This window comes from Coenobita brevimanus, chromosome 8 (assembly GCF_032717465.1).
Source record: "Coenobita brevimanus isolate Jiangsu-jjx chromosome 8, ASM3271746v2, whole genome shotgun sequence".
Taxonomy (NCBI): Eukaryota; Metazoa; Arthropoda; class Malacostraca; order Decapoda; family Coenobitidae; genus Coenobita; species Coenobita brevimanus.
In genome coordinates this window covers 35,688,029-35,712,945 of record NC_136961.1, presented here as the reverse complement: position 1 = coordinate 35,712,945, position 24,917 = coordinate 35,688,029, and the positions used below count along the sequence as shown (strand labels likewise).

The 24,917-nt window shown below is 41.8% G+C and overlaps 2 protein-coding genes across 2 annotated transcripts in view; both read left to right on the top strand.

The window, feature by feature from the left end:
• The first annotated feature begins 245 nt into the window (after positions 1–245).
• The window catches only part of LOC145407481 (putative glutamate receptor), a 455,848-nt gene continuing 431,176 nt past the window's right edge, over positions 246–24,917 (top strand). Inside the window, exons 1-2 of the mRNA XM_080278412.1 lie at positions 246–290; positions 703–938. Coding sequence (XP_080134538.1) covers positions 246–290; positions 703–938 — 281 coding nt within the window. The remainder of the gene's footprint in view (positions 291–702; positions 939–24,917) is intronic.
• The window catches only part of LOC145406108 (glutamate receptor 4-like), a 100,256-nt gene continuing 78,232 nt past the window's right edge, over positions 2,894–24,917 (top strand). Inside the window, exons 1-2 of the mRNA XM_080277310.1 lie at positions 2,894–3,054; positions 13,251–13,409. Coding sequence (XP_080133436.1) covers positions 2,894–3,054; positions 13,251–13,409 — 320 coding nt within the window. The remainder of the gene's footprint in view (positions 3,055–13,250; positions 13,410–24,917) is intronic.

The following is a 24,917-nucleotide window of genomic DNA, read 5'->3' as shown; positions in this document are numbered from 1 at the left end:
TCATACAATCATTCGTGGATCCGAGGGCTTTAGAGCCAGGTGTTGAGGATGCACAGTGTACATAGTATGTTGCTGTGACTGAGGAAATTGAATGCCATTTCTCTCCTAAAACTTACTTTCAGGTGAGTGAATCTGATGATGCCTTGGTCGCGGAACAGTTATTTCTTTCTTTCTTTCAGGGATATTTTAACTTGGAGGTACGTTGGGGAGTAAGTGTTTTTGAGAACAATGGAAGGAACCAAAACATGACACAACCTTGGCTCAATTGGGCACTGGCTGAAACACACAAGGTAAAGCCCTTACCATTGATATCACTACATCACATTGATTTTAAGGTTCATATGATTGATACTACTTGAACAATAAGAAGTAGTCTTTTGTGACAGATTTACAGGATGGTTCCTATACCACACCTTCCTTGCTAATTCTCGTGCGTTACAGGGATGGCTCAATCAACATTATTAACATCTATCCTGCTTATTAAAAAAAAATACATTGCAGTAAATAAAGACAGCTTGGCAGTAAATAAAGACGGAATTCCAGCACGCAGTGCATAGGTAACCCACTCCCACATACATTATCAACAGACTGAGCCACTCCCGCAGCACATGAGAATCGGCAAAGGGGTGTAGTACAGTACAGTCCTCCATATATACTGTTCGTTGGTACTGGTTAAACAACAAAACTTATTGCCCCCCTCAGATGTGGGAGACGGTGTGGTATGTGACGGTGGTGGTGGTGAGCGATAACTCAGACTTTCTGGCCGAATTTGCTGAGTCCTCCTTCAAGAACCATTTTCTCAAGATCGGGCCAGTCAAGCTGCTTGCCTTGACTCGCCTCCCCCTCTACCAATTCCAGACCATCCATCACGTTCATAAGGCATTCTCGCTCACCAAATCTCTCGTGGCGATCATCTGCGACAGATCAGCAGATGTCAGGTAAAATAATGCGCATCCCTATCCAACAGTACTGAATTGACCGAGCAAATATCAACACACCATCCCTTCACCCCAAGTTTTTTTTTTTTTTTTTTTATGCGAGGAAGAAGGAACCAAAGGTCATGAGCCCGCAGTAACAGTTCCCTTCAAGAGAAAAACAAAATACAATATAGAGCCAAATTCAAGATCCGATCATTTTGAGATGCCTGGACACTGCGTTTGAAAGACAGGAGATCATAAGCAGCAGGAAATACAGACAAAGGGAGACAGTTCCAGAGCTGACCTGTTGCATAAATGAAAGACTGGGAGTAACGGTTAATTCTTGCATTAGAGAGTTGGACAGAAAAAGGATGAGAGTTTGCTGCCAGACGGGTGCTACGTGCCCGTCGTAGAGGTGGAGGAATGCAAGCAGACAGTTCAGAGGAGCAGTGACCATTAAAGTAGTGATAGAAAAGAGATAAAGATGCAACACTGCGGCGAAGAGACAGAGGTTGAAGGGAGTCAGTAAGAGGAGGAGAGTTAATGAGACGAAAAGCCTGACTCCACCCTATTGAGAAGAGTTGTATGTGGGGAGCCTCCCCACACATGAGAGTTGTACTCCACACAGGGGTGGATAAAACCCCTGTATAGAGTCAACAATTGTGCAGGGGTAAAGAAAGAGCGGAGTCGGCTTAGCACACCCAATCTCTTGGAAGCAGATTTTACAAGAGATGTAATATGATCTTTCCAAGATAAGTCCCGAGTAAATGAAACCCCAAGCATGTTCAAGGATGATGCAGGATTAAGCTGAATATTATTAAACATTAGTGGGTATACCTGTGGAAGATTTTGTCTGGTTGATAGGTGTAAGAACTGAGTCTTAGATGCATTAAAGACAACCATATTATTTTTACCCCAGTCAGAGATACAAGCCAAGTCAGACATTAGGTGTGCCATAGCCTCATCCCTTGTTTCTTGAAGTAACTGTTGAGATGGGCGTTGCGGGAACCGAATGGAAAGGTGAAGGGTGGAATCATCAGCGTATGAGTGGATAGGGTTAGATGTACAGCTTAGAAGATCATTGATGAATAAAAGGAAGAGAGTTGGTGATAGGACAGAGCCCTGAGGAACACCACTGTTGATAGATCTAGGAGAAGAACGATGGCCGTCTACAACAGCGGCTATAGAACGACCAGAAAGGAAGCTAGCGATGAAGGCACAGATAGAAGGATAGAAACCGTAGGAGGGCAGTTTGGAAATTCAAGATTTATCGAAAGCCTTTGAGATGTCAAGTGCAATGGCAAAGCTTTCGCCGAAGTCCCGAAAGGAGGATGACCAGGAGTCTGAAAGGTAGGTGAGAAGATCGCCAGTGGAGCGTCCCTGACGGAACCCATACTGACGATCGGAAAGAAGGTTGTGATAGGAAAGATGCCTTAAAATTTTTCTATTAAGTACGTCATTCATACTTTGTTCTTACTATTACTAGTCAGTTTTACTCGGTTTAGGAGTCTTTCGAACCATAAGGGTTTGATATAGCCTTCACTGACGCCTTCATTGTTACGGATTCTTCCTAACTAGAAAAAAATGTCTGGAAATAGCAGAAATATAATGAAAAAGATGCACTCTGGCTGCATTCATAATAAAAGTATTTAAACCTATTGGCCATTTATATATCACTTTTTTCTACAACCAGGCGATTTTGTAGACAGCAGTGATTAAAATGATAATGATTGAAGTACCAACAACGCAAGACTCCAGCCAAAGGTAAATCAGTGTGGGCTTTAACCTATTCTTTCTGGGTACTTATTTTTTCTATAATTCCATACACTACAAAAGTATTTTAATTACCTTAAGGGGACTTCTTGCAATAAAGAGGTTAATGGTTTCTATATATAATCCCTGCAGTTCGAAAATTGTATCCTTAGGTGAATATAGTTGTCACAGGATACTGACTGTGACTCAGAACGAAAGCGCTCATGGGATGGCAAGTACAAATTGTCCACATGTCCAGGCTCAGTGTATACTCGATGTTGCCGTACAGTGAACCAGACGCCCCGCCGCTGCTGGTGGCGATATGGACTACTACTGGAGGTCTGTCTCTCACATCACCGCCACAACTCTTTCCACAGTACTTAAGGTAAAGTTTTGTGCTGTAATCGGAAGCATACTCGAACCGCAACCGCGAGGTCTTGCATCGTTTCCCATAATCAGCCATAAGATCTGGTGGACAAGTTCTTCTTACCCTTTCTGTACATATTTAGAAGTGAATTTGTGACATGGATTATTTAACTTAAAGATTGCATTTCGTGATCTGGTGGAAGATCATGTGTCTCTGTGGCCCTCATGTGGCTAATTGACTTTAACCTGGAAACGAAAAAAAAAAATAATAATAATAATCATCCACCCTAGTTCCTGCTCACCCAGCAGAACAGCTGGGTATCTTAATGTAATGTTAACTATTATTGGCCATACTCAGGGAAAGACGGAAACGTAGTAAGAAAGACTGACTGCCTTATGTCCCTCATGCAGTCGACAGCCATTAATCCTAATCCTTCTTCTTTTACGATACAGTGAAACTACATTATTCTTACTCCAGCTTGGCCTAAAATTGCCATCTCTCTATCCTGAATGCTACATTGTAGCAATTGGGTAACACTAGAGTACGATGCTACAGCGTGCTTCCTTCAACGTGACGAAGACCCCAAACCCCATTAAGGTGAGTTGATGGCCATGTGAAGTTAGACTGGAGGTTAGGTTTGACTAGTAACCAAAGAGACTTGTTACTACCTTACAACTTAAACTCACTGAGTTCCATGTAACCACGACATAATATTGAAATTGTAAGTGTCGGCTAGTTCCGTCAGACGAAAAGAAACTGACTATAGTGGAAGGAATGTAGACACATAATATCGTCTTATATTACTTTTAAGAGTCGTGAATTAATCTGCCAAGGAAAATTAGGGCTAGTTAAGAAGCATGCACTGCAATCAATATTAGGGTAGTCTGCTCATTTAGGAACTACTTCCGGATGAAAAAAGGAATGAGATCGTACATGGGAAAATCCATGCATTCGTTGCTTGGCGCTGTTATACACAGAACATATGCATGGACTGACTGCACTTAGTGGAATGAAAGTCGTCACAGTCGTCACTTCACCTGCATAGGTGCTGACAGCCATCAAGCGTGGATGTTTGGCGTAGTGTATGGTTTCCATGAGTGAGATTCTCAAGGCCCTGACGTAACCGTGATATGTAATCCCGGGAAGGACAAAGAAAGAAGAGTGCAGGGCCTTCCCATTTCTCTTTTTCTTTCTAGGGAAAAAAAAAATCTTTGTTACGTGAGAAATATTGTAATTGAATAATACATAGGCGTATATATATTTTTTTGCAGAAAAAAAAAAAAAACAAGGAAAGAACTATACCATCATTCCATGTGTCTAGTTCTTCCTGCGAAAACAAGTCTATGTTATAACAGGAAAATTATCGTAAATATTTTAGAATCCTACGTCTAGACTGCAAGAAAACACATGGCGTGTCAATCGGCATAGTCATTTGAAAGTTGAGTCCTCAGTAATTGTAGTACATATTACAAGTAAAAAAAAAAAAAAAAAAAAAAGGAAAAAAAAAAAGTTCCCGTTCTTTCTGAAAGAGCTTCTCGTATAATACCAAAGTATTTTCCACTTTCCATGTTTTGAAAGTGTAAAGTGAGGGGCTTTGGATGATGAGATACGAATATATATTATACAGCAGTTACCGGCAGTTACTAATAAGGTTGCTCGTTCATGGTTCTATTGTTTTACATGAACATAGAAGCTATTCATCCGTTATCATTTAGGAACTTCTTGCCCATTCATTTATCTATCTATCTATTGCCAGACGCCTTAATCCCGTACAGGGTGACCACAAACAAATCGCCTCCATGTCGCCCCGTCCCCCGCCATTTCACTGCCCTGCTCCCAGCTCACACCCCCCTCTCTCATCTACCTCTCCACTCCATCTCTCCATCTCATCCTTGGCCTCCCCCCTCCCTCTCTCCCCGTCCACCTCACTCACGTACACTCTCCTCGTCAGGCTCTCACTCTCCATCCTCTCCACATGGCCAAACCACCTCAGTATGTTTCTCCTAACTCTTCGTGTCACATCCACACCACAACGCTCCTTTACATCCCCATTTGTCAGTCTGTCTCTCCATGTAACTCCACAGGTTCCTCTCAAATAACTCATTTCCGATGCTCTCACTCTTGACTTGTGTCCTCCAACACCGTCCAGGCTTCACTTCCATACGTTAGAGTTGGTATCACAATACTGTCATGTAGTAACTTTTTCTCTTCCATGCTCACTTCCCTGTTTCTTATCACTGCTTTCAAAGAACCAGTAACCTTTCTTCCCTGCTCTACCCATTCAAGCACTTCACCCTCCAACCCTCCATCCTTACTCATCACACTACCCAAGTACTTAAACGTACTCACATTTTCCAATTCCTCACCATCCAACCTCGCTGTACATTCACTGACTTCACCTCTCTCAAAGACCATCACTTTACTCTTCCCTACATTCACCTTTAGATTCCGTTTCTTACATACTCTCCCAAACTCATCCACCAAGCCTTGCAGCTCCCCTTCGTCTTCACTCAACAACATAGTATAATCTGCAAACAACAGTACAGGGAGTTTCCAAACACTACCCTCTCTCACCAGGGACAGTCCAGCATCCATTGCCCTACCTCGTATCTCTCTTATAACCCCATCCATGTACAGATTGGACAACCATGGAGACATGATGCATCCCTGTTTCAACCCAACCTTGAAATAGAAAAATTCACTCAGTTCACTCACACCCATTGCATCTTTAGCACCCTCATACATACTCTTTACAGCATTCAGCAGCTTCCCACCGGTGGCTCAATCGGTAGAGAGTTGGCCTGCAGTCCTGACGGACCCGGGTTCAAATCCTGCTGAGGCAGGGAACAGTTTAAGGATTTGAATTTCAGAAAAATCAGACTTTACTGATCTGCCAGAAGGCCCGCCGACATGTCGTAAAAATACCCCCGCTAATACCAATACATCAGTCCTGTATGAGACAGCCCTAGCATGTATTCAGTATGGACGGTGGGTGTTAGCACCGAAGTGGTGACATGTAGAGGTGTGCGGTACGTAGGAGGACTACTGGGCCTTGAAAGCAGGCTGTGCAGCCTATGCCCAGAGTCGGTCACATAAAAAAAAAAAAAAAAAAAAAAGAACCTGCTCCATATATTCTTAATACTTTCCACAATGCTTGTCTATCCATCCTGTCATATGCCTTCTCCAAATCCATGAAAGCCGCATACAACTTCTTTCCTTTCTCTAGAAACTTTTCCACTAAAGACCTAAGAATGAATATCTGATCTACAATACCTCATCCCTTCCTACAGCCTCCCTGCTCTTCTCCAACTAATTCCTCTGTTATTTCTGTAACTCTGTCAATAAGTATCCTACCATATAGTTTTCCTATTACACTAAGAAGACAAATGCCCCTATGATTACCACACACTTCTTTTTCCCCTTTCCCTTTGTACAAGGGAATAATTATACCTGACTTCTAATCCTCCGGGACTCTACCTTCCTCCCAGGCCAATCTGCACATCTTCCACATCCAGCATTTCACCACACACTCCATCAGTTCCTGGGGCTTTCCCCATTTTGACTTTCTTCATTGCTTCCACAACTTCCATCATACTGATTTCTTCTTGTCTTCTCACCTCCCTCCTTCTCCCAGCCATTCCCCAGCCACTTATACTTGCATTACTTTCATTCTCTATGTTCAACATTTCCTTAAAATGTTCCCCCCATCTGCTCACTTTTTCTCCCTTCACTAGTAATCTACCATTTTTATCTTTCACTTCCCTAATAACTTCACTGCCTCCCTGTCTAACTCTTGTTACGGAACAGAGAAAGATAACGTACACTTTAAGTGAGAATACTAAGAGTCACTACTGTCCCGTAAAGTTCCAGGTTCAAAACAAAAGAGTTAGGTAAAATAACAGGTTAAAGTTTAATGCTCAAACTAACCACAAAACATTCAGAACTCATAAGGATAATGTAATGGCAAATAAACAGGTTAAATATATGGTTAACTGCAATAGCCTCTATTAACACGAAATTAGCAAGAGTAAATTTATCTAAGTCAGCCCTGATAAAATGAGATACCAGATAATACTCAGTGAATGCCAGATAAATTATTACAGATACAAACTATTATCAAAAATGACTGACATAAAACCCAACATTAATCAAAAAAATCTCACTAGGCCTAAGAATTAACCTTATGCTATACAGTACAAGAACAAAATGCAATAACACGTATACTCAAATCACACAGCTGCTAGATGGTTGGAGACTTCCTGAGAAATTCACAATAATAATAACTGTACAGGGGAGGACAGAGATGTGAACAAAATGAGGAGCAGATCTAAGTGGCAATGATGCAGAGACTGAGCTCATTATATAGGGGCCAGGAGAGCTTGATACAACTTGTAAGAAGGATGCGCAAATGAAGCCATGGGGACAAAGAGATGAAAATCCCGCTCTGAATAACAGAGAGAACGACTTACTCTACTATAACGGTAGAAGGGGGGAACTGAGGCAGAACACGCTCGTGATCAAACATGCAGCAACTGTGCGTTAAAATTACACAAAGGATGATGAAATCATAGGCTATGTAACACCTCCCCACAAAGAAAAAAGAAATTTACAAAGGAAATTTCTTATTACTCTAAAACAATCTGTACATGGCATTACAGAACATGCAAATGTCTTTCCTAATGTTACAAAACATGAGATCTCCCTAGCACTTTCAGTCATAGGTACTTGCCAGTATCCCTTTAACAAATCAGACTTACTTATGTACCTAGCCTTTCCGATCTTGTCTATGCAATCTTCCACACGAGGGAGAGGATAAGTGTCTGTTTTGGTTATCTGATTAACACGTCTGTAGTCAATGCAAAGCCGCTGTGACCCACCTGGCTTAGGGACCAGAGTGACAGGAGAACTCCACTCGCTCTGACAGGGCTCAATCATCTTGTGGTCCAACAGGTAGCCAAGCTCCTTCTGGATGAGAGGAACTTTCACTGGGTTCACACGGTAAGGAGGCAGTTTATTTGGCTTTGCGTCTCCAACATCGACATCATGCATCAACACAGTGGTTCTTCCTGGAGTGGCACGGAACACTTGCGGGTACTCCTGCAGTAATGCCGAAAACTCCTGCCTTTCCTTGGGAGGTAGATGAGAAAGCTTAGTCTGGAGATCATTCATGATATCAGGATTCTTCCCCAAACTATCACTCAGGCTCATACTGCATGGGAGAGCTTCACTTGCAGACTCGGGTGGAACAGCTACAGTGCAGACTGGATTATTTTCGTCCCGCCTGTGATATAACTTTAGCATGTTGATGTGACATAGTTGCTTGCTCTTTCTACGATCTGGCGTGGCGATGACATAGTTGACATCACTGAGTTTCTTCTCCACGAAATAAGGACCACTAAACTTGGCTTGAAGAGGTTGCCCATGAACTGGTAGCAGAATCAAAACCTGATCTCCTGGCTGAAAGTGGCGTAACCTGGACTTCTTATCATACCAAGTCTTCGTCTGCTCCTGAGCAGCTCCTAAATTCTCTCTCACCAGCTGTAAAGCAGTGGACAGCCGTTCTTTGAACTTCATCACATACTCCTGCAGGTTGACGTCATCTTCCTCCGACAGCCAGCATTCCTTGAGTAACTTAAGGGGTCCTCTTACTTCATGGCCAAACAGTAGTTCAAAAGGTGAGAAGCCCAGTGATTCATTTGGAGATTCTCTTGCAGCAAACACAACGAATGGAAGACCTTTATCCCAGTCTTTCTGATGTTCCAAACAGTATTTCTTGAGCATCGATTTGAGTGTTTGATGATATCTCTCCAGTGCTCCTTGGGTCTGGGGATGATAAGCTGAAGACGTGATCTGGGTGATGCCCAACTCTTTCAGAGACTGCTTGAAAACATTCGACATGAAATTACTTCCCCGGTCGGACTGTACCTCCTTGGGCAGACCAAACTTTGTGAAGAACCCTAGCATTTCCTTAACCACGTTCTTTGCTGAGATGTTTCTAAGTGGAATGGCTTCAGGATAACGAGTAGCCATATCAATCATGGTCAACACATAAGAAAATCCTGAAGAAGTCTTAGGAAGAGGGCCCACAATATCCACCAACACACGGGTGAATGGCGCCTCAAAAGGAGGAATGGGAACTAGAGGTGCAACCTTTTCGGTCTGATTACACTTCCCCACAACTTGACAGGTGTGACAAGACTTACAATACCAGGAAACATCCCTGACGATACCTGGCCAGTAGAAGTGTTTCAAAATGCGTGCCACAGTCTTCCTCACTCCAAGGTGTCCTGCCAAACTGGAATCATGAGCCACTCGAATGATATCCTGCCTACAAACACGAGGGATGACAACTTGATGTACAACCTCCCATTCACAGTCGGCTGATGCTGTTGGGGGTCTCCACTTCCTCATAAGTACTCCTGACTTTACATAATAACAAGTAGAAGCACCGGCTAACTCTTCTTCACTGTAAGCAGAGTTAGCTAGACCTTTCAACTCAGGGTCAGCAACCTGCAACTCAACCAACTCTTGACGAGACAAATTATCAACACTACGGGGTACTGCCTCATCTGGTGAGTGGTCCAAATTAGCAAGAAAAGTGTCAGCTAGTATAACATCATCATCATCATTATCCTCTAAATCACCAGTAACTTTAGACTTAGCCCTAGTGACAGCACATGCAGGGAACACATCAGGGACATCACAATCCTGGGTCGCAGCCACTGGCTCACTAGACAACTGAGGAGCTGGACACACTTGACTTCCACCAATATCATTTCCAAGTAAGAAAGTTACACCTGACATTGGGAGTGTCTCAACCAACCCAACAATAACGGAACCATTAACAAAACCAGACTCTAAATTCACTCTGCACAGAGGGACAGAGAAGTAATTATTCCCTACACCTTGTAAGATTACAGTTTCATCAGAGGAATTAACATTAGAGCCTAGAACACTGGTCAGCATAAGGGATTGGCAAGCACCTGTATCACGATATATTTTAACTGATTTCCTGTCATTACTGTCCAGAGGACTGACAAAACCATCAGACAGGAAATTAGCACATGAACTCTTGAGAGTGTCACCCACGTTACTGCTCAAAAGAGGAGCTCCATCATGAGAATTTAAGTTACCCCTCAAAGCAGGTTCAGTTAACTCAGTTAAAGAATTCTGGGAACTCTCAAGAGTGGACACTAGACCAATTGACTGAATATTTAAAGACTCCTTTTTGTTCACATCACGCTGTCTCCTGAAACATCTCTCCGTAGTATGACCAAGCTTACTACAATAAGTACATTAACTTTTCTGAAATCTAGAGGTGAAGCTGGCATTTACTTCCTGAGAAACATCATCTTTATTCTCTTTCCTGTTACCTGTACTCTGAGTAGAGGCAACGTACTTACTCTCAGCTTTCCCTTTTTCTCTAGAATATCTCTTGTGAGTGAGAACATACTCATCAGCTAAAACTGCAGCATCAGACAAATTATCTATTTTTTTCTCATCAAGATATAGGCTTACATCTTTACTAATACACCTTTTGAAGTCCTCCAGCAAAATTATCTGCTTAAATTTGTCAAAATCAGAATCCACATTCTTAGAATTTAACCACTGCTTTAACAAATCTTCTTTGATTTTTGCATACTCAACATGGGATTGCTTATCTTGCTTGTAAGTTGTCCTAAATTTTACTCTATAGGCTTCAGGAACAAGCTCATAGGCCTTAAGAATCAAGCTCTTAACTACATCATAATTATCAGATTGATCCTGAGGCAAAGATGCATAAGTTACTTGAGCTTTACCGGTGAGAACAGTTTGAAGGAGTACTGGCCAATACTCCTTAGGCCAATTAAAACCTGTAGCTACCCTCTCAAACAACTGAAATTACTTTGTTAAATCAGATTCATTAAAAGGAGGGACAAGTTTAACATTTTTAGCCACATCAAAATCATCAGAGCTAGATGATCCAGTTCCACCTTGTTTCATGCGATACTCATGGTCTGCCTGAATCCTAGCAATTTCAACTTGTGCCTCAGCCTCCTTAGAACGTGCTTGAAATTCAGCCTCCTTAACACGAGACTCCGCCTCCTTAGCCTTAGCCTCCTGCAGGGCTAGCTGTAACTTAGCTAATTCAATCTGCGTTTGCTCATTTGGAGGAGTTACATTAAACAAGCTTTCATTAATCATGTCAACAATTTGATCTTTAGAATGATGAGAGCGAACAGCAATTCCCAATTGTTGAGCAACAAGCTTAAGTTCATTCTTTGTTCTGTTTTCTACATCACACACTGTTTGCACATTTGACAAAAAATCTTTGGCTTCATCAAGAGTAGTAATAGTAGACATCATGAATAAGTAACAGTCACAAAATATCAAGCAATATCCTTATGATAATATCCTGAATATCCTGATATGAGGTCGCCAAATTTATGTTACGGAACAGAGAAAGATAACGTACACTTTAAGTGAGAATACTAAGAGTCACTACTGTCCCGTAAAGTTCCAGGTTCAAAACAAAAGAGTTAGGTGAAATAACAGGTTAAAGTTTAATGCTCAAACTAACCACAAAACATTCAGAACTCATAAGGATAATGTAATGGCAAATAAACAGGTTAAATATATGGTTAACTGCAATAGCCTCTGTTAACACGAAATTAGCAAGAGTAAATTTATCTAAGTCAGCCCTGATAAAATGAGATACCAGATAATACTCAGTGAATGCCAGATAAATTATTACAGATACAAACTATTATCAAAAATGACTGACATAAAACCCAACATTAATAAAAAAAAATCTCACTAGGCCTAAGAATTAACCTTATGCTATACAGTACAAGAACAAAATGCAATAACACGTATACTCAAATCACACAGCTGCTAGATGGTTGGAGACTTCCTGAGAAATTCACAATAATAATAACTGTACAGGGGAGGACAGAGATGTGAACAAAATGAGGAGCAGATCTAAGTGGCAATGATGCAGAGACTGAGCTCATTATATAGGGGCCAGGAGAGCTTGATACAACTTGTAAGAAGGACGCGCAAATGAAGCCATGGGGACAAAGAGCTGAAAATCCCGCTCTGAATAACAGAGAGAACGACTTACTCTACTATAACGGTAGAAGGGGGGAACTGAGGCAGAACACGCTCGTGATCAAACATGCAGCAACTGTGCGTTAAAATTACACAAAGGATGATGAAATCATAGGCTATGTAACACTCTGTTTACCTCTTTCCAGAACATTTTCTTACAGTCCCTCCACTGTACACTCAGATTCCTTCCAAATTCCTCATTTACTCTCTTTTTACTCTCTGTTACTAATCTTTTCACCTCTCTCTTCCTTTTTACAAATAACACTCTCTTCCGTCTCTCAAGTTCTTCCACGTCCCTATTTCTCATTCATTCATTATATGTTTCCTTCTTTTGTGGCACAGTCTTTCTCACCTCTTCATTCCACCATGCTGTTCCTTGCACCCCCTTTCGTCTTCTCTTCACCCCACACACCACCTCACATGCTGCACATATTTCTTCTGTGAATGTCTTGGACACACATTCCATGTCCCCTATCTGCTCCAATTCATATTTACCCAATCGATCCTCCACTTCTCTCTCATATTCTACCTTTTTCTCATCGTCTTGTTACGTTTCATAATTGCCATTCATAAGCAGATTAAATCAGATTTGTATACCACCTCCTTCCACTTGTTGTTTCACTCCATGAATATAATACCTACCCCATCAGTCTCGTGATGTCTTTCACAGTTTATATGTGGTAACAGCAGACGATTATATTCAGACATTTTACCAGTTACAGAATTAGACTCGCTATTTTACTAACAACAATTGACGGTGGAAAGAGTGAGTTAGGCAGATGAAATCATGGCATGTAGAAAGTACAGTGTGATCAGAAAGAAAGAAAGAAAAAAAACATAGTCTGTCTCTGAATAATTTATTTTAAAAAAGTTTACAAATATTACAGGGTGGTTCATTTGCAACACTTCGTTTCCACTCTGCCAGACGATTTCTTGTGTGCTGCAAGGACAGCTATTAGCGCTATAATATCTACCCTGCAGTATTTATTTATTCATTCATTTTCTATTCCCTCTGATACCCACGCCCACACCGGCGGATTGAGCCATCCATGTAACACGCACGATACGACCATGTGAAATTCTATTGGAGGGGTATTTACAGACTGTTTTCTCTGCTTGAGTAGGTTCCCTCACCGACCGCACATCATCGTGGCGTCGGAGAAGCTGCCGAACCAACTGGCCGTGATGGTGGATGACCCCACGGCTCCTGGGGGAAAACGGCTGACTTTCACTGGGCTGGCAGGGAACATTATGGACATAGTTTCCAAAAAACTGAACCTCAGGTAAGTTGAGGTGTCCTTTTTGTACAGTACTGTGTTTTATAACTCCCACTCATAGGACACCTTTTAATTACTTTGCTTAGAGTTCCCAAATTCATTTAGCTTCCCGGAGGTACAATGGAATGGACAGGTCGGATACTGCCTTCGTTAACCCTAGATAGGTAACCTGAGGTGTTTTCTACCCCAGGAAATCAAGTTTTTGCTTGTCATACTGACGCCACATGTCACCTTGGGCTGGGCCTTTCAGTAGCTTCATAGTTCATTCAGACATCATTGAAGGGGGGGGGGGGGCAAGTTGCGCTCTCCATAGGTTCCCTAGATAATGGGCCCAAAGGCAATTTTGGGGTAGAAACTGCTCCAGGTTTCCAAGATAATAACTTTTTACATTTACGTCATACTTTGATTTGTAAATTTATTTTTGTATTTTTTGTGAAACAATATGAAAGTGACAATTGATTAGACTGATTATTGCGTTATAGATGTTGGGGCCCCTGTACAGTGAACCACCAGAGGATATAGGTAACCTTCTGGCCGCGGTGACCCATCAGGTAACCCGAGGTGGAATCAACCCCACGAAGGAAAAAAAAAAAAAAATTTGGAAAAATAGTTCTTGTACATTTATCATCGTAGATTAAATACAGGAATAAACTTTCACTTTTATACCATTTTTTACCCTTAAAAACTTTATGAATTGGTTTATGAAAATACTTTTAGAAATTAATTTTATTTTAATCACAAATATTTTGATATTAAAATTTTTCGAAGTTGAAGCTGAGGTAGATCCAATCCCTGTAGTGGAACAGATAGGTGAAGGTTGGAACCTCTTGTAGCCCAAAGCACAACCCCCAAGGACGTCAAGTAAGGAAGCCAAAAATGACTAAAATTACCTTGTGTAAATTTTAGGTCTTTTTTGTCGTCCTCTCCAGAACTTAGTGTGCGTCCTAGTGGGTTGTGCTCTGGCCTACAAGAGATTCCAACCTTCACCTATCTGTGCCACTACAGGGATTGGACCTATCTCAGCTTCAACTTCGAAAAATTTTAATTTCAAAATATTTTTGATAAAAATATTTTTTTTAAAGACAAATTTAAAAAATATATATTCATAATTCACTTCATAAAGGTTTTAGAAGTAAAACATAGTATAAAGGTGAAAGTTTATTCACTTTTTTTCAATAATAAATATAAAAACTTTTTTTCCACAATTTTTTTCCTTCGTGGTGTTGATTATACCCTAGGTTACCTGATGGTCAACACAGGATGAAGGTTACCTATCTAGGGTTAATCATGCCATTTCAAGACAGCATTCCTACACTGGAGACAGCAAGAATAAAAAAAAAGGGGACCATGTGGCCTTATTGAGTCTATAATTGTTTATGTTGAAATAAGTGGAATGCTTGGGTTGTATTAAGTTCGCGATGTATTGCTTGAGCAAGGCACTAGTTCTGCGCGAAGATTATCCTCAACCCTCGGGGAAAAAAAAAAAAAAAAAAGAAATAAAGAACCGAAAGTATGGAGCAAAATCATATACCTGCAGTCTATTACATACACATGAAGCTTACCCTCTTGTATACGATAAAGTATGTATATTCTTCTTTATTTTAAAAGAGATGCTTCTAACTAGCCGCAAAAATTAACCTCATCATTTGTAGACAGCAAAAATAATCTAACAGAAACATCATCTGATCCAAAGGCATTAGGAATTTCCAGAAAAAAAAAAATATTGTACCAAAATGTATTCCGCACCTCCTTTCAAGTATCTTTATGCAAAGAACTTTGGTGACAGCCTCACGTGCACCACTTCTAATTGCGTTGTCATTACCTAGCTTGGCTTCAGATAACACTTGACAAATTTTCCAAACAAACAATTTATGAAAGCAAGATGAACATGATGGTAAAGGCAGTGACCTTGTGTACGCAAAGACTCACCGGAGAGAAGAAAAAAAATGGGAGGAAAAAAGAAAAATGATTTACATAAGAAAAACAAAAAAGTTATGAATGGGATATGATGAGGCTCAGTGTTGGATCCTGTTCTAGTTTTAATCCTATAGATGATATGGGTGGTAATTTAGACACCACTGCAAAAACAATAGTTGGTGAGCACACTGTCCAGAGTGATCATGGTAAAGTAACAGTGTTTAATGTAAATCACTGAAGCAAAGCCTATTTTATCTGATTTATACAGTAATGCAAAATTTGTGTGTGTGTGTATGTGTGTGTGTGTGTGTGTGTGTGTGTGTGTGTGTGTGTGTGTGTGTCCTCCTTTTATGGTCATCTCTCTCTCTCTCTCTCTCTCTCTCTCTAAGAGACTGACAGGTTTGCCAGTCATTAACCCATTGGATCCCAGGGGTGCTGGGCGAGGCATGGCACTGGGTGGGTACTGAGCGTACTGCCCTCCGCCTATTGGCTCATAGTCGCGAAGCTCATAGGTCCCTACCCAGGGGTTCCCTACTTTATAAAGTCTTGAAAAATCCCAGTTCTGTCCAATATTCCGGACGCTGGGCTCCAATGGGATATATATATATATATATATATATATATATATATATATATATATATATATATATATATATATATATGTTATAAATCTATCTATCTATCTATCTATCTATCTATATATATGGCCATAGTCCGGCCAGATTGTGTCCCCTCCCCCCTGTGGCGGGGGGGACACAACCTGGCCGCACTATGGGGTGGTACTACTACTCAGCGGCCAGGTTGTGTTAGGAAGAATACTGCCACCGTATTCCCTGCGCGTTGTAAAAGGCGACTAAAAGGGGCGGGGTAAGGGGACTAGGGACCCCCTTCTCTGTTTTTTTAAGTTCCTAAAATGAGACAGGCCAGAAAAGGGGATGGGGGATTGAGCTATTCCCGTACCCTGAAGATTGGGGTTTATGAATGTGCGTGGATGTAGTACGATTGAAGCTAAATGGGAGGAGACTGGGAGAATGTTTGTGAGACGAAAGTTGGATGTGTTAGCTTTGACTGAAACGAAGATGTAAGGGAAAGGTGAGTCTAAGTTTGGAAGTGTGAATGGAAGATTGTCAGGTGTTGATAGAGGAAGGGCAAGAGAAGGTGTGGCCTTCTTAGTGTGTCCGGAAGTACAGTAGTTTGTGACTGAATAGAAGGATGTGTCATCGAGACTGATGTGGGTGAAAGCGATATCTGAACGTGAGATATGGGTGTTTGTGAGTGCATATGGGCCTGGCAATGAAACAGATGCAGAAGAGAGGAAGTCTTTCTGGAATGATGTTGATGAGTGTCTGCAGAGTTTTCGAGCGAAAGTGAATGTGATAATGATGGAGATCTGAATGCTAGAGTGGGAAGTGTAGCAGTTGAAAGTGTAGTTGGTATGCATGGCACGCCTGGAAGAAATAAAAATGGGGAACGAATGATAGGGATGTGCGTTGAGCGAGAGATGGTGATTGGAAATACCTTGTTTGAGAAAAAAGATATTTATAAGTATACCTGGGTTAGACATGAGGGTGGAAGGGTTGTTGATAGAGCATTGATGGAATATGTGGTTGTGTCCAGGAATGTAATGAGAAGATTGCTGGATGTGAGAGTTCTGAGAGGGGAGGGTGGAGGTATGTCTGACCACTACCTGGTGGAGGGAAAGTTGGGAGTAGGTAAGAGATGGATGAGAGCTGGGAGAGTTAGGTGTGGCAGGGAGGTTTTGAAAGTGAGTGAGTACGATAAAAGAGACAATATCATAGAGTATCAGGAGAAATTGAAAGATGAGTGGAACACAGTGAAAGATCAGGAAAATGGCAGTGTGGAGGAGGAATGGTAGTTGTTTAAGAGTGCTGTGGTGGGCCATGCGGAAGAGGTGTGTGGTGTGAAACGAGTGGGTGGTGGTGTAAGAAAAGGAAGTGAATGGCGGTGCGAGGAAGTAAGTATGGCTGTGGCTGAGAAGAGACGTGCATATGATTTGTGGCTGCAGTGGAAGGGTGACGTGTCATATGAGAGGTATAAGACAAAGAGGAATAGGGCGAGCAGGGCTGTGCGTGATGCTAAAGTGGCAGCAGGCGAGAGGTGGGGTAGGCGGTTGACTGAGAATTTTCAAGAGAATAAGAAAATGTTTTGGAACGAGGTGAAAAGAGTGCGAAAGGGAGAGTCTGGGAAGGAAGAGCGAGTAAAAGCAGAGGATGGAAGGATGTTAACTGAGATGGATGCAGTAAGGAAGATATAGATGGAGTATTATGAAAAATTGTCAAATGTAGAGGAGGAAAGGGAGGCTGAGACTGTGGTGGATGGAAGGGTGCAAGGAAAAAATATGTTGGGAGAGTTGAATGATTCGTTGATCACGAAGTAGGAAGTGGAGAAAGCAGTAAAGGAAATGAAAACAGGGAGAGCTGCAGGTATGGAGGGGTGTGCTGTGGAATGCCTGAAAGGTGGTGGAGTGACTATTGCTGACTGGTTAGTAAGATTGTTGAATGTGTGCTTTGTGAAAGGTATGGTGCCAATTGATTGGGCAAGTGCTTGTGTGGTCCCGTTGTATAAAGGTAAGGGTGATAAGTATGAATGTACTAGCTTTAGGGGTATAAGTCTATTAAGTGTTGTAGGTAAGGTGTATGGTAGAGTGTTAATTAAGCGAGTTAGAGAGGGTACAGAGGGAGTGATTGGTGATGAGCAGTGTGGCTTTAGGAGAGGGAGGGGATGCATGCATCATGTGTTTGCTGTGAGACAGGTGTGTGAAAAGTATTTAGCGAAAGGTAAGGATGTGTTTTGGGAGTTCATGGATTTAGAGAAAGTGTATGATCGAATTGATAGGGAGGCTTTGTGGACTGTTTTATGATTGTATGGACTTGATGGTTGGTTACTAAAAGGAGTGAAAAGTTTTTATGTAAATAGTAGAGCATGTGTAAGAGTGGGAAATACTGTGAGTGATTGGTTTCCATGAGAGTGGGGCTGCGGCAGGGATGTATAATGTTGCCTTGGTTCTTTAATATTTATATGGATGGTGTTGTAAGGGAGGTGAATGCAAGAGTGCTAGATGGAGGTCTGAGTCTGTTGAATGTTGATGGTAGAGAGTGGAATCTGAAGCAGCTGCTGTTTGCAGATGATACTGCACTGGTGGCTGATTCAGAGGAGAGACTGAGACAGTTGGTAGAGGAGTTTGGAAGGGTGTGTGAAAGGAGGAAATTGAAAGTAAATGAGAATAAGGGTAAAGTGATGAAGTGAACGAGGATGGGAGATTGTAGGAGGATGAACATAGTTTTGATTGGTGAATTGCTTGAGGAGGTAGAGTGTTTTACGTATTTAGGGTCACATGTTACTGTGGATGGAAGAATAGATGCATAAGTGAAGTTCAGAATAAACGAAGTCGGGAAAGTGCTGGGAGGAATGGAAAAAGTCTTTAGATGTCGTTCACTTAGAATGCATGTAAAGAGAAGGCTGTATGAGGGTGTCGTGTTACTGACTGCAATATATGGGGCTGAAAAATGGAATATGGGTGTAGCAGAGAGGAAAAGTTTGAATGTAATGGAGATGAGGTGTCTGAGGAGTATGTGTGGAGTGACACGTATGGATCAAGTGAGAAATGATGAAGTGCGAACGAGAACTGAAGTTGTTAGGGAGGTGGCTGATCGAGCTGAGCAGAGGATGTTGCGATGGTCTGGCAATATGGAGAGAATGGATAAAGAGCGATTGGTGAAAAAGATAACTAAATCTGATGTGAGAGGTGTAAGGCTGAGAGAAAGACCATGAATAGGATGGATGGACAGTGTGAATAGAGCGTTGGATGTGAGAGGGATGTCTGTTGAGCAAGGAAGAATGGTTGTGTGTGACACAAATGCATAGAGAGAAATTGTGAATGAATAAATGATGACACAGCTCTGAGGGGATATTCTCCTACACTTGGTCTGATCAGCTGATCAGGTCAGGTGCGGGTAAGGGGATAGATCCATTATGATGTGGCAGGGGTAAACCAGCTCTGCTGTCGGGTCCTGCTGCGGATGTCACTGCTTGCACTGCGGAATTGACTTTTGTGCGGTGTGGTGCAGTGTGGATCTATCCCTTCTCCCCTTTGGGGCTGTGGTGCGAATGAGTGTGTGTGAGTGGATGAGTAAATGGGAGGGTGTCATCCTGTCTCGGGCTACCTCCCTTTCCTTGGCGGAAGCAGCCCAGGTATATATATATATATATATATATATATATATATTGTGGTAGGTGAGGGCGCCCATCATCCACCCACTTAATGCAATGGTACTGTTTCAGTAGGTCGATAGCCAAATGATTTCCTGTAAACCAGGAAATTATTTACATTGCTAGGTTTTAACCTTATAACCAACCAACACGCGTTCCCTAAGTGGCAACAATTGGGTTGATGGAATGTTAGTGCCCCTCCCTGGAAAACAATTAACTAAAAATACGAACAAGAAACCTCGGACTAGGACAGACCAGCGGGTGACGATTAACGACCGAACAAAGTACATGGTATGGATTGCGACATGGAATGTAAGCAGTTTGAATGGTGAGATGAAAGAGAGAGAGAGAGACTGTCCAGGTGCTTGAGGATGCAAAAGTGGATGTATCTGACTGAGACAAAATGGAGAGGTGAGACTGAGAATATGGGAGTACGGATAGGGTATATATGCGGGAGTAGGTGAGAATGAGAGGGCAAAAGATGGAGTTTGTATTGTTGTGTGCAAGAGGTCAAAGAAGAAATAATAGACTATGGATCGGTCAGTTTAAGCATTGTGTGGGAAGATTGAAAGTTGGACTACAAAAGTGGGCGACTGTGTGTGAGCATTGACAAATGCACGATTGTGCAAGAAGAGTGGGAGAAGGGATCTGGACAAATGTGGAAGCGTGCATGGAAAAGTTTGACAGCAATGAAAGAGTGTTCTTGATTGGAGATATGAATGGAGAAGTAGGGAATGTGATGGTGGGTGGAATAATTTGAGAGTGGGGCGTGCCTGCGGAAGTGAATGAGAATGGCAACGCTCTAGTGGACATTTGTGCTGGGAAGGAGTTGGCGATAGTTAATGGCCTCTTTAGAGAAAATGATCCACATGTATACATGGCGAGTGATGGGAAGGATGGGTGGTAAAATGAATGAACAGAAGGCAACATTGATTAAGGGTGTGTTGATGATAGAATGAGAAGGTGGGTATTGTATACAGAGTATACAGAGGTTGGGGGAATGGACTTTCTGACCACCACATGGTGGTGGTGTAAGTCAAGGAAGTAGAGGGAGGTGAAAAGATTAGTAAGAAAGAGTAAGAAGAGAGTGGATGAGGAATTTGGAAGGAATTTGAGTGTAAAGTGGAGGGAATATAAGAAAATGTTCTGGAAAGAAGTAAAGAGAGATAGACAGAGTGATAAAGAAGTAAGTTGAGGAGTGGAAGATAAAAATGGTAGATTGCTAGTGGAGAAGAGAGAAAAAGTGAGCAGATGGAGAGAACACATTAAGGAATAGTTGAAAATAGAGAATGAAAGTAATGCGAGTATAAGTGGCTTGGGAATGGCTGGGAGAAGGAGGGAGGTAAGAAACGAGGAAGAAATCAGTAGGATGGAGGTAATGGAAGTAATGAAGACAGTCAATATGGGGAAAGCCCCAGGAATTGGTAGAGTGTGTGGTGAAATGCTGAAGCATGGGGGAGAGAGAGCAGTTGAATGGATATGGAAGATGTGCATATAGGCCTGGGGGGAAGGTAGAGTCCGGGAGGATTAGAAGTCAGGTATAATTATACCCCTGTACAAAGGCGAAGGGGAAATAAGAGGTGTGTGGTAATCATAGGGGCAGCTATCTTCATAGTGTAATAGGAAAAATATATGGTAGGATACTTATTGACAGAGTTAGAGAAATAAAAGAGGAATTGTTCGAAGAACGGGGAGGTTTTAGGAAGGGAAGGGGTTGTGAATATCAGGTATTCCTTAGGTTGTAGTGGAAAAGATTCTAGAGAAGGGAAAGAAGCTGTATTTGGCCTTCATGGATTTGGGTGTTCTGGTGCCAACATCGTTTCCCATGACGAGTTGTAGTTTCACACTATTGTTACCTATTACATGCAAAGTTGTTTATTCATAATTAACAATGTGTAACATAGTGTGAATGATAAACAACCAAACACCATTTCACTGTAAAGTCTGGCATGGGAAGGATGAGCGATCAGGACTTGCAGAGCCCAGCATTTTCTATCATAAACACTAGAGTAAAGAGAAGGCGATAGAGAAACATAAATTGTACATATGTTTAAAGTCTTGGGGAAATATTTACCTTGTTGGTATACTTGATTGTAATCAATACTACTTTACTGAGGTGTATAATGTACTATTGCGGTCAGGAGTTCTTAGCCACCCTCGTCCAGCCAACCCGTGTATGTGGCAGCGTCGCATTCACGAGCACAGAAGTTGCCTTCGATGCATTTCTGTCGAAAAATATCCCTTCAGCTTTGGGCTTATACTAATGGATAAAGCAATAGTAATATTTACACTGAAGGTTTGACTCTGATATCACGAATATATCATAATGATTATTTAATAACTTGTTTCTCGTATAGAGCCAAGCAAGTGATAAATATGTATATTTGGTTCCACTCCATGTTGTCCTGTAGGTTTGAACCAGCGAACACAGAGTGAACAAGTTCGAAACATTTATTTGTTAACAGGAGAGAGAGAGAGAGAGAGAGAGAGAGAGAGAGAGAGAGAGAGAGAGAGAGAGAGAGAGAGAGAGAGAGTAGCGGGTGCCTTTGGATTTTAGAGGAATGAGATGGAGAAATGAGGTGCTCAGCACAGTTAAACAGGGATTTTTCCTTTCGTTTCGGTTGGCTTTCTATGCCTAAATGACTAAATGAGGATAAATTATGAAATATAATAACTGGATGACGAAGTGGTAATAGGGTCTGGCTAATGGTTGTTTGGTCCAAGGTGTGCAAAGGTAAGCCTAATTCCAGGCAACGGTCGCTGTTAAAAGTTGGATATTTTAGGTCCCACTTATTTTAAATAATCCATGTATGTTTACAGTACGTGTATGCCCCTATGGACCTATTTTCACCCCATGAATATTTTTAGCAATGGACATTTTCACCACTCGGAGCACAATCATCCGTGGATCTATTTTCCTTAATGACTTTTTTTTTTTTTTCAAAGACGCCTACTTTTCTACGTAACCTATTTTCCCACGAACTAATTTTCCCCATTGATGTATTTTCTTTCCACGGACCAATTTTTCCGTCGATCTTGAATCTCTCCATGGATATATACAGGTTTCCTACATGGTCGTATACCCATGGATGTATTTTTCATAAATGAACCTATTTTCCCCATAAACCTGTTATCCGACGTGGTTATATCACCCACTGATGCGTGCAGTTGAAACAGACCTCTTAACCAACAGACGTATTGCACGATGGACCTGTTGTAACCCACTGGATATATACACCTACTTCAGCATAATTCCAGAATAATATCCCCTATGGACCGATTTTCCGGACACTAAACTCTTCCCAACTCAGACATTAACTCATATCACCTAGTCCAAGTGGCCTGTTTTCCCACAATCCGTCCATCCACCTACACACCCACCTATCAACGCACATACCCACAACCTTACTCAATACAGAATGTCTCAAAAGTAGGACGACACAAACTCGTCTCTTGCCTTGTCCTACTAGTACCCCCACCACCCACTCCACTTAAACAATGCACAAACCCCACTCCACCCCACTTAACCAGTCCAACAACCCTTTCCCCTCCCTCTCGCCCACCCACTCCACCTAATCCGCCTGTGAAACAACCAGCCTACACTAACCAATCCACCCGCCCAGTCACCAACCGACCAACCCGTATACCATGCTCCACAAGTCAGACGACTCTCAATTCAACACACACACACACACACACACACACACACACACACACACACATAGGCGGGGTGGATTTCCTTACACGAAAGATGAGTCTCACCGTTTAACTCAGTCTGTCGGCAGAAAATAGTACCGGGTACTCTTTACAGGGAGTTTGCCAGGCCGTAGATAAGGGGCTTCATTCCGGCTACATACACATGATTTTATGCGATACGAATAAATAAGGTGCTCGAGCTAAACAGGGAATTTTTCCTTTGGCTGATGAAGGAGTTTAATCCCAGGATAACGTTTCGTCGGACATAATGAAAGATGGGTTTTATTCTGGGTAACGCCAGTTGACTTTGTCAAATTATTAGGCAGGCCGCGTAACTTCTGTTAAATGCCTTATGTTCGCATTTTTTTCTCTCTGGTGGTTGGCACCTGGAGATTTTTGGCAAACTCATGAGTATTTTTCTCATTAACTGGATATCTCTCTCTGGACAGAGAGGCAAATTACTTTCTTAAGCACAGTTTTTTGTTAAACCAACAGCATTTATCTCCTAATTCATTACTTCAACGAAAGCAATCCTAAAAAAAATTATCACAAAGCAATGCAAGTTCTAGTGACTGATGGAAGAAATAATCACATTGTGGCCTGTTTTCAATGGATCACAGAAATCCAGGGATTCTCATCCTTTGCATTTCCCTGTGCCAGTCTGCCTCCACCTCATTATTCCAAAATTCACAGGCGCCCACCATACACGCTCTCTCTCTCTCTCTCTCTCTCTCTCTCTCTCTCTCTCTCTCTCTCGTCTGTCAACAAATGAATGTTTCGAACTTGTTCACTCTGTGTTTGCTAGTTCAAACCTATAGGAATTCTTGAGTGGAACCAAATATATATATTTGTCACTTGCTTGGCTGTATACGAGAAACAAGTTATTAAATAATCATTATGATATATTCGTATTATCAGAGTCAAACCTTCAAAGTAAATATTACTGTTGCTTTATCCATTAGTATAAGCCCAAAGCTGAAGGGATATTTTTCGACAGAAATGCATCGAAGGCAACTTCTGTGCTCGTGAATGCGACTCTGCCACATTCACGGGTTGGCTGGACGAGAGTGGCTAAGAACTCCTGACCGCAATAGTACATGGCAAAGTTATGATATTTCTATTTATGTATAAATCCCAGTTGTCTGTGGGGTTTGGCACCTCTGAATATGTTGACCTCAGCGCCACACCCAGAGGGGACGCCGGCCAGCTAGAGCAGAATGCGCTTATCATTAGAACGAGGGGAACGTATTAACTCTGAGCTCTCTGTGTCACAGTTGTATCTTTCTGTGGCCAATAAAAAGAGATTTAATCTGCTTAGTTTCAGTTCACCTGCACATGCTACCTCTGAATTCCTTCAACAGGATTCTACATCGATTCCCACCATCTCCAGTGTGTGAGAAGACGTTTTGGTGGAGTGTGTCAGCCAGAAGTGACTTTGACCAGGTGCAAAGTTATAACCTTGCTTGGAACAGAGAGGTCACGTCTGAGCTGATATATAAATTGGTGATCAGCTGTGGGGTTCCAATAAGCTGATATTAAAGGAATTGTCAAGTTTCACTAGCAACCTTTTATATAACTGGTAGACTGTTAGTGGAGAGCATGAATAGTAAATGAAATTGTATGAGGTTTCTTAGATGAGGCTCAGTTCATTCTTCTGAGCGTGCACTAATT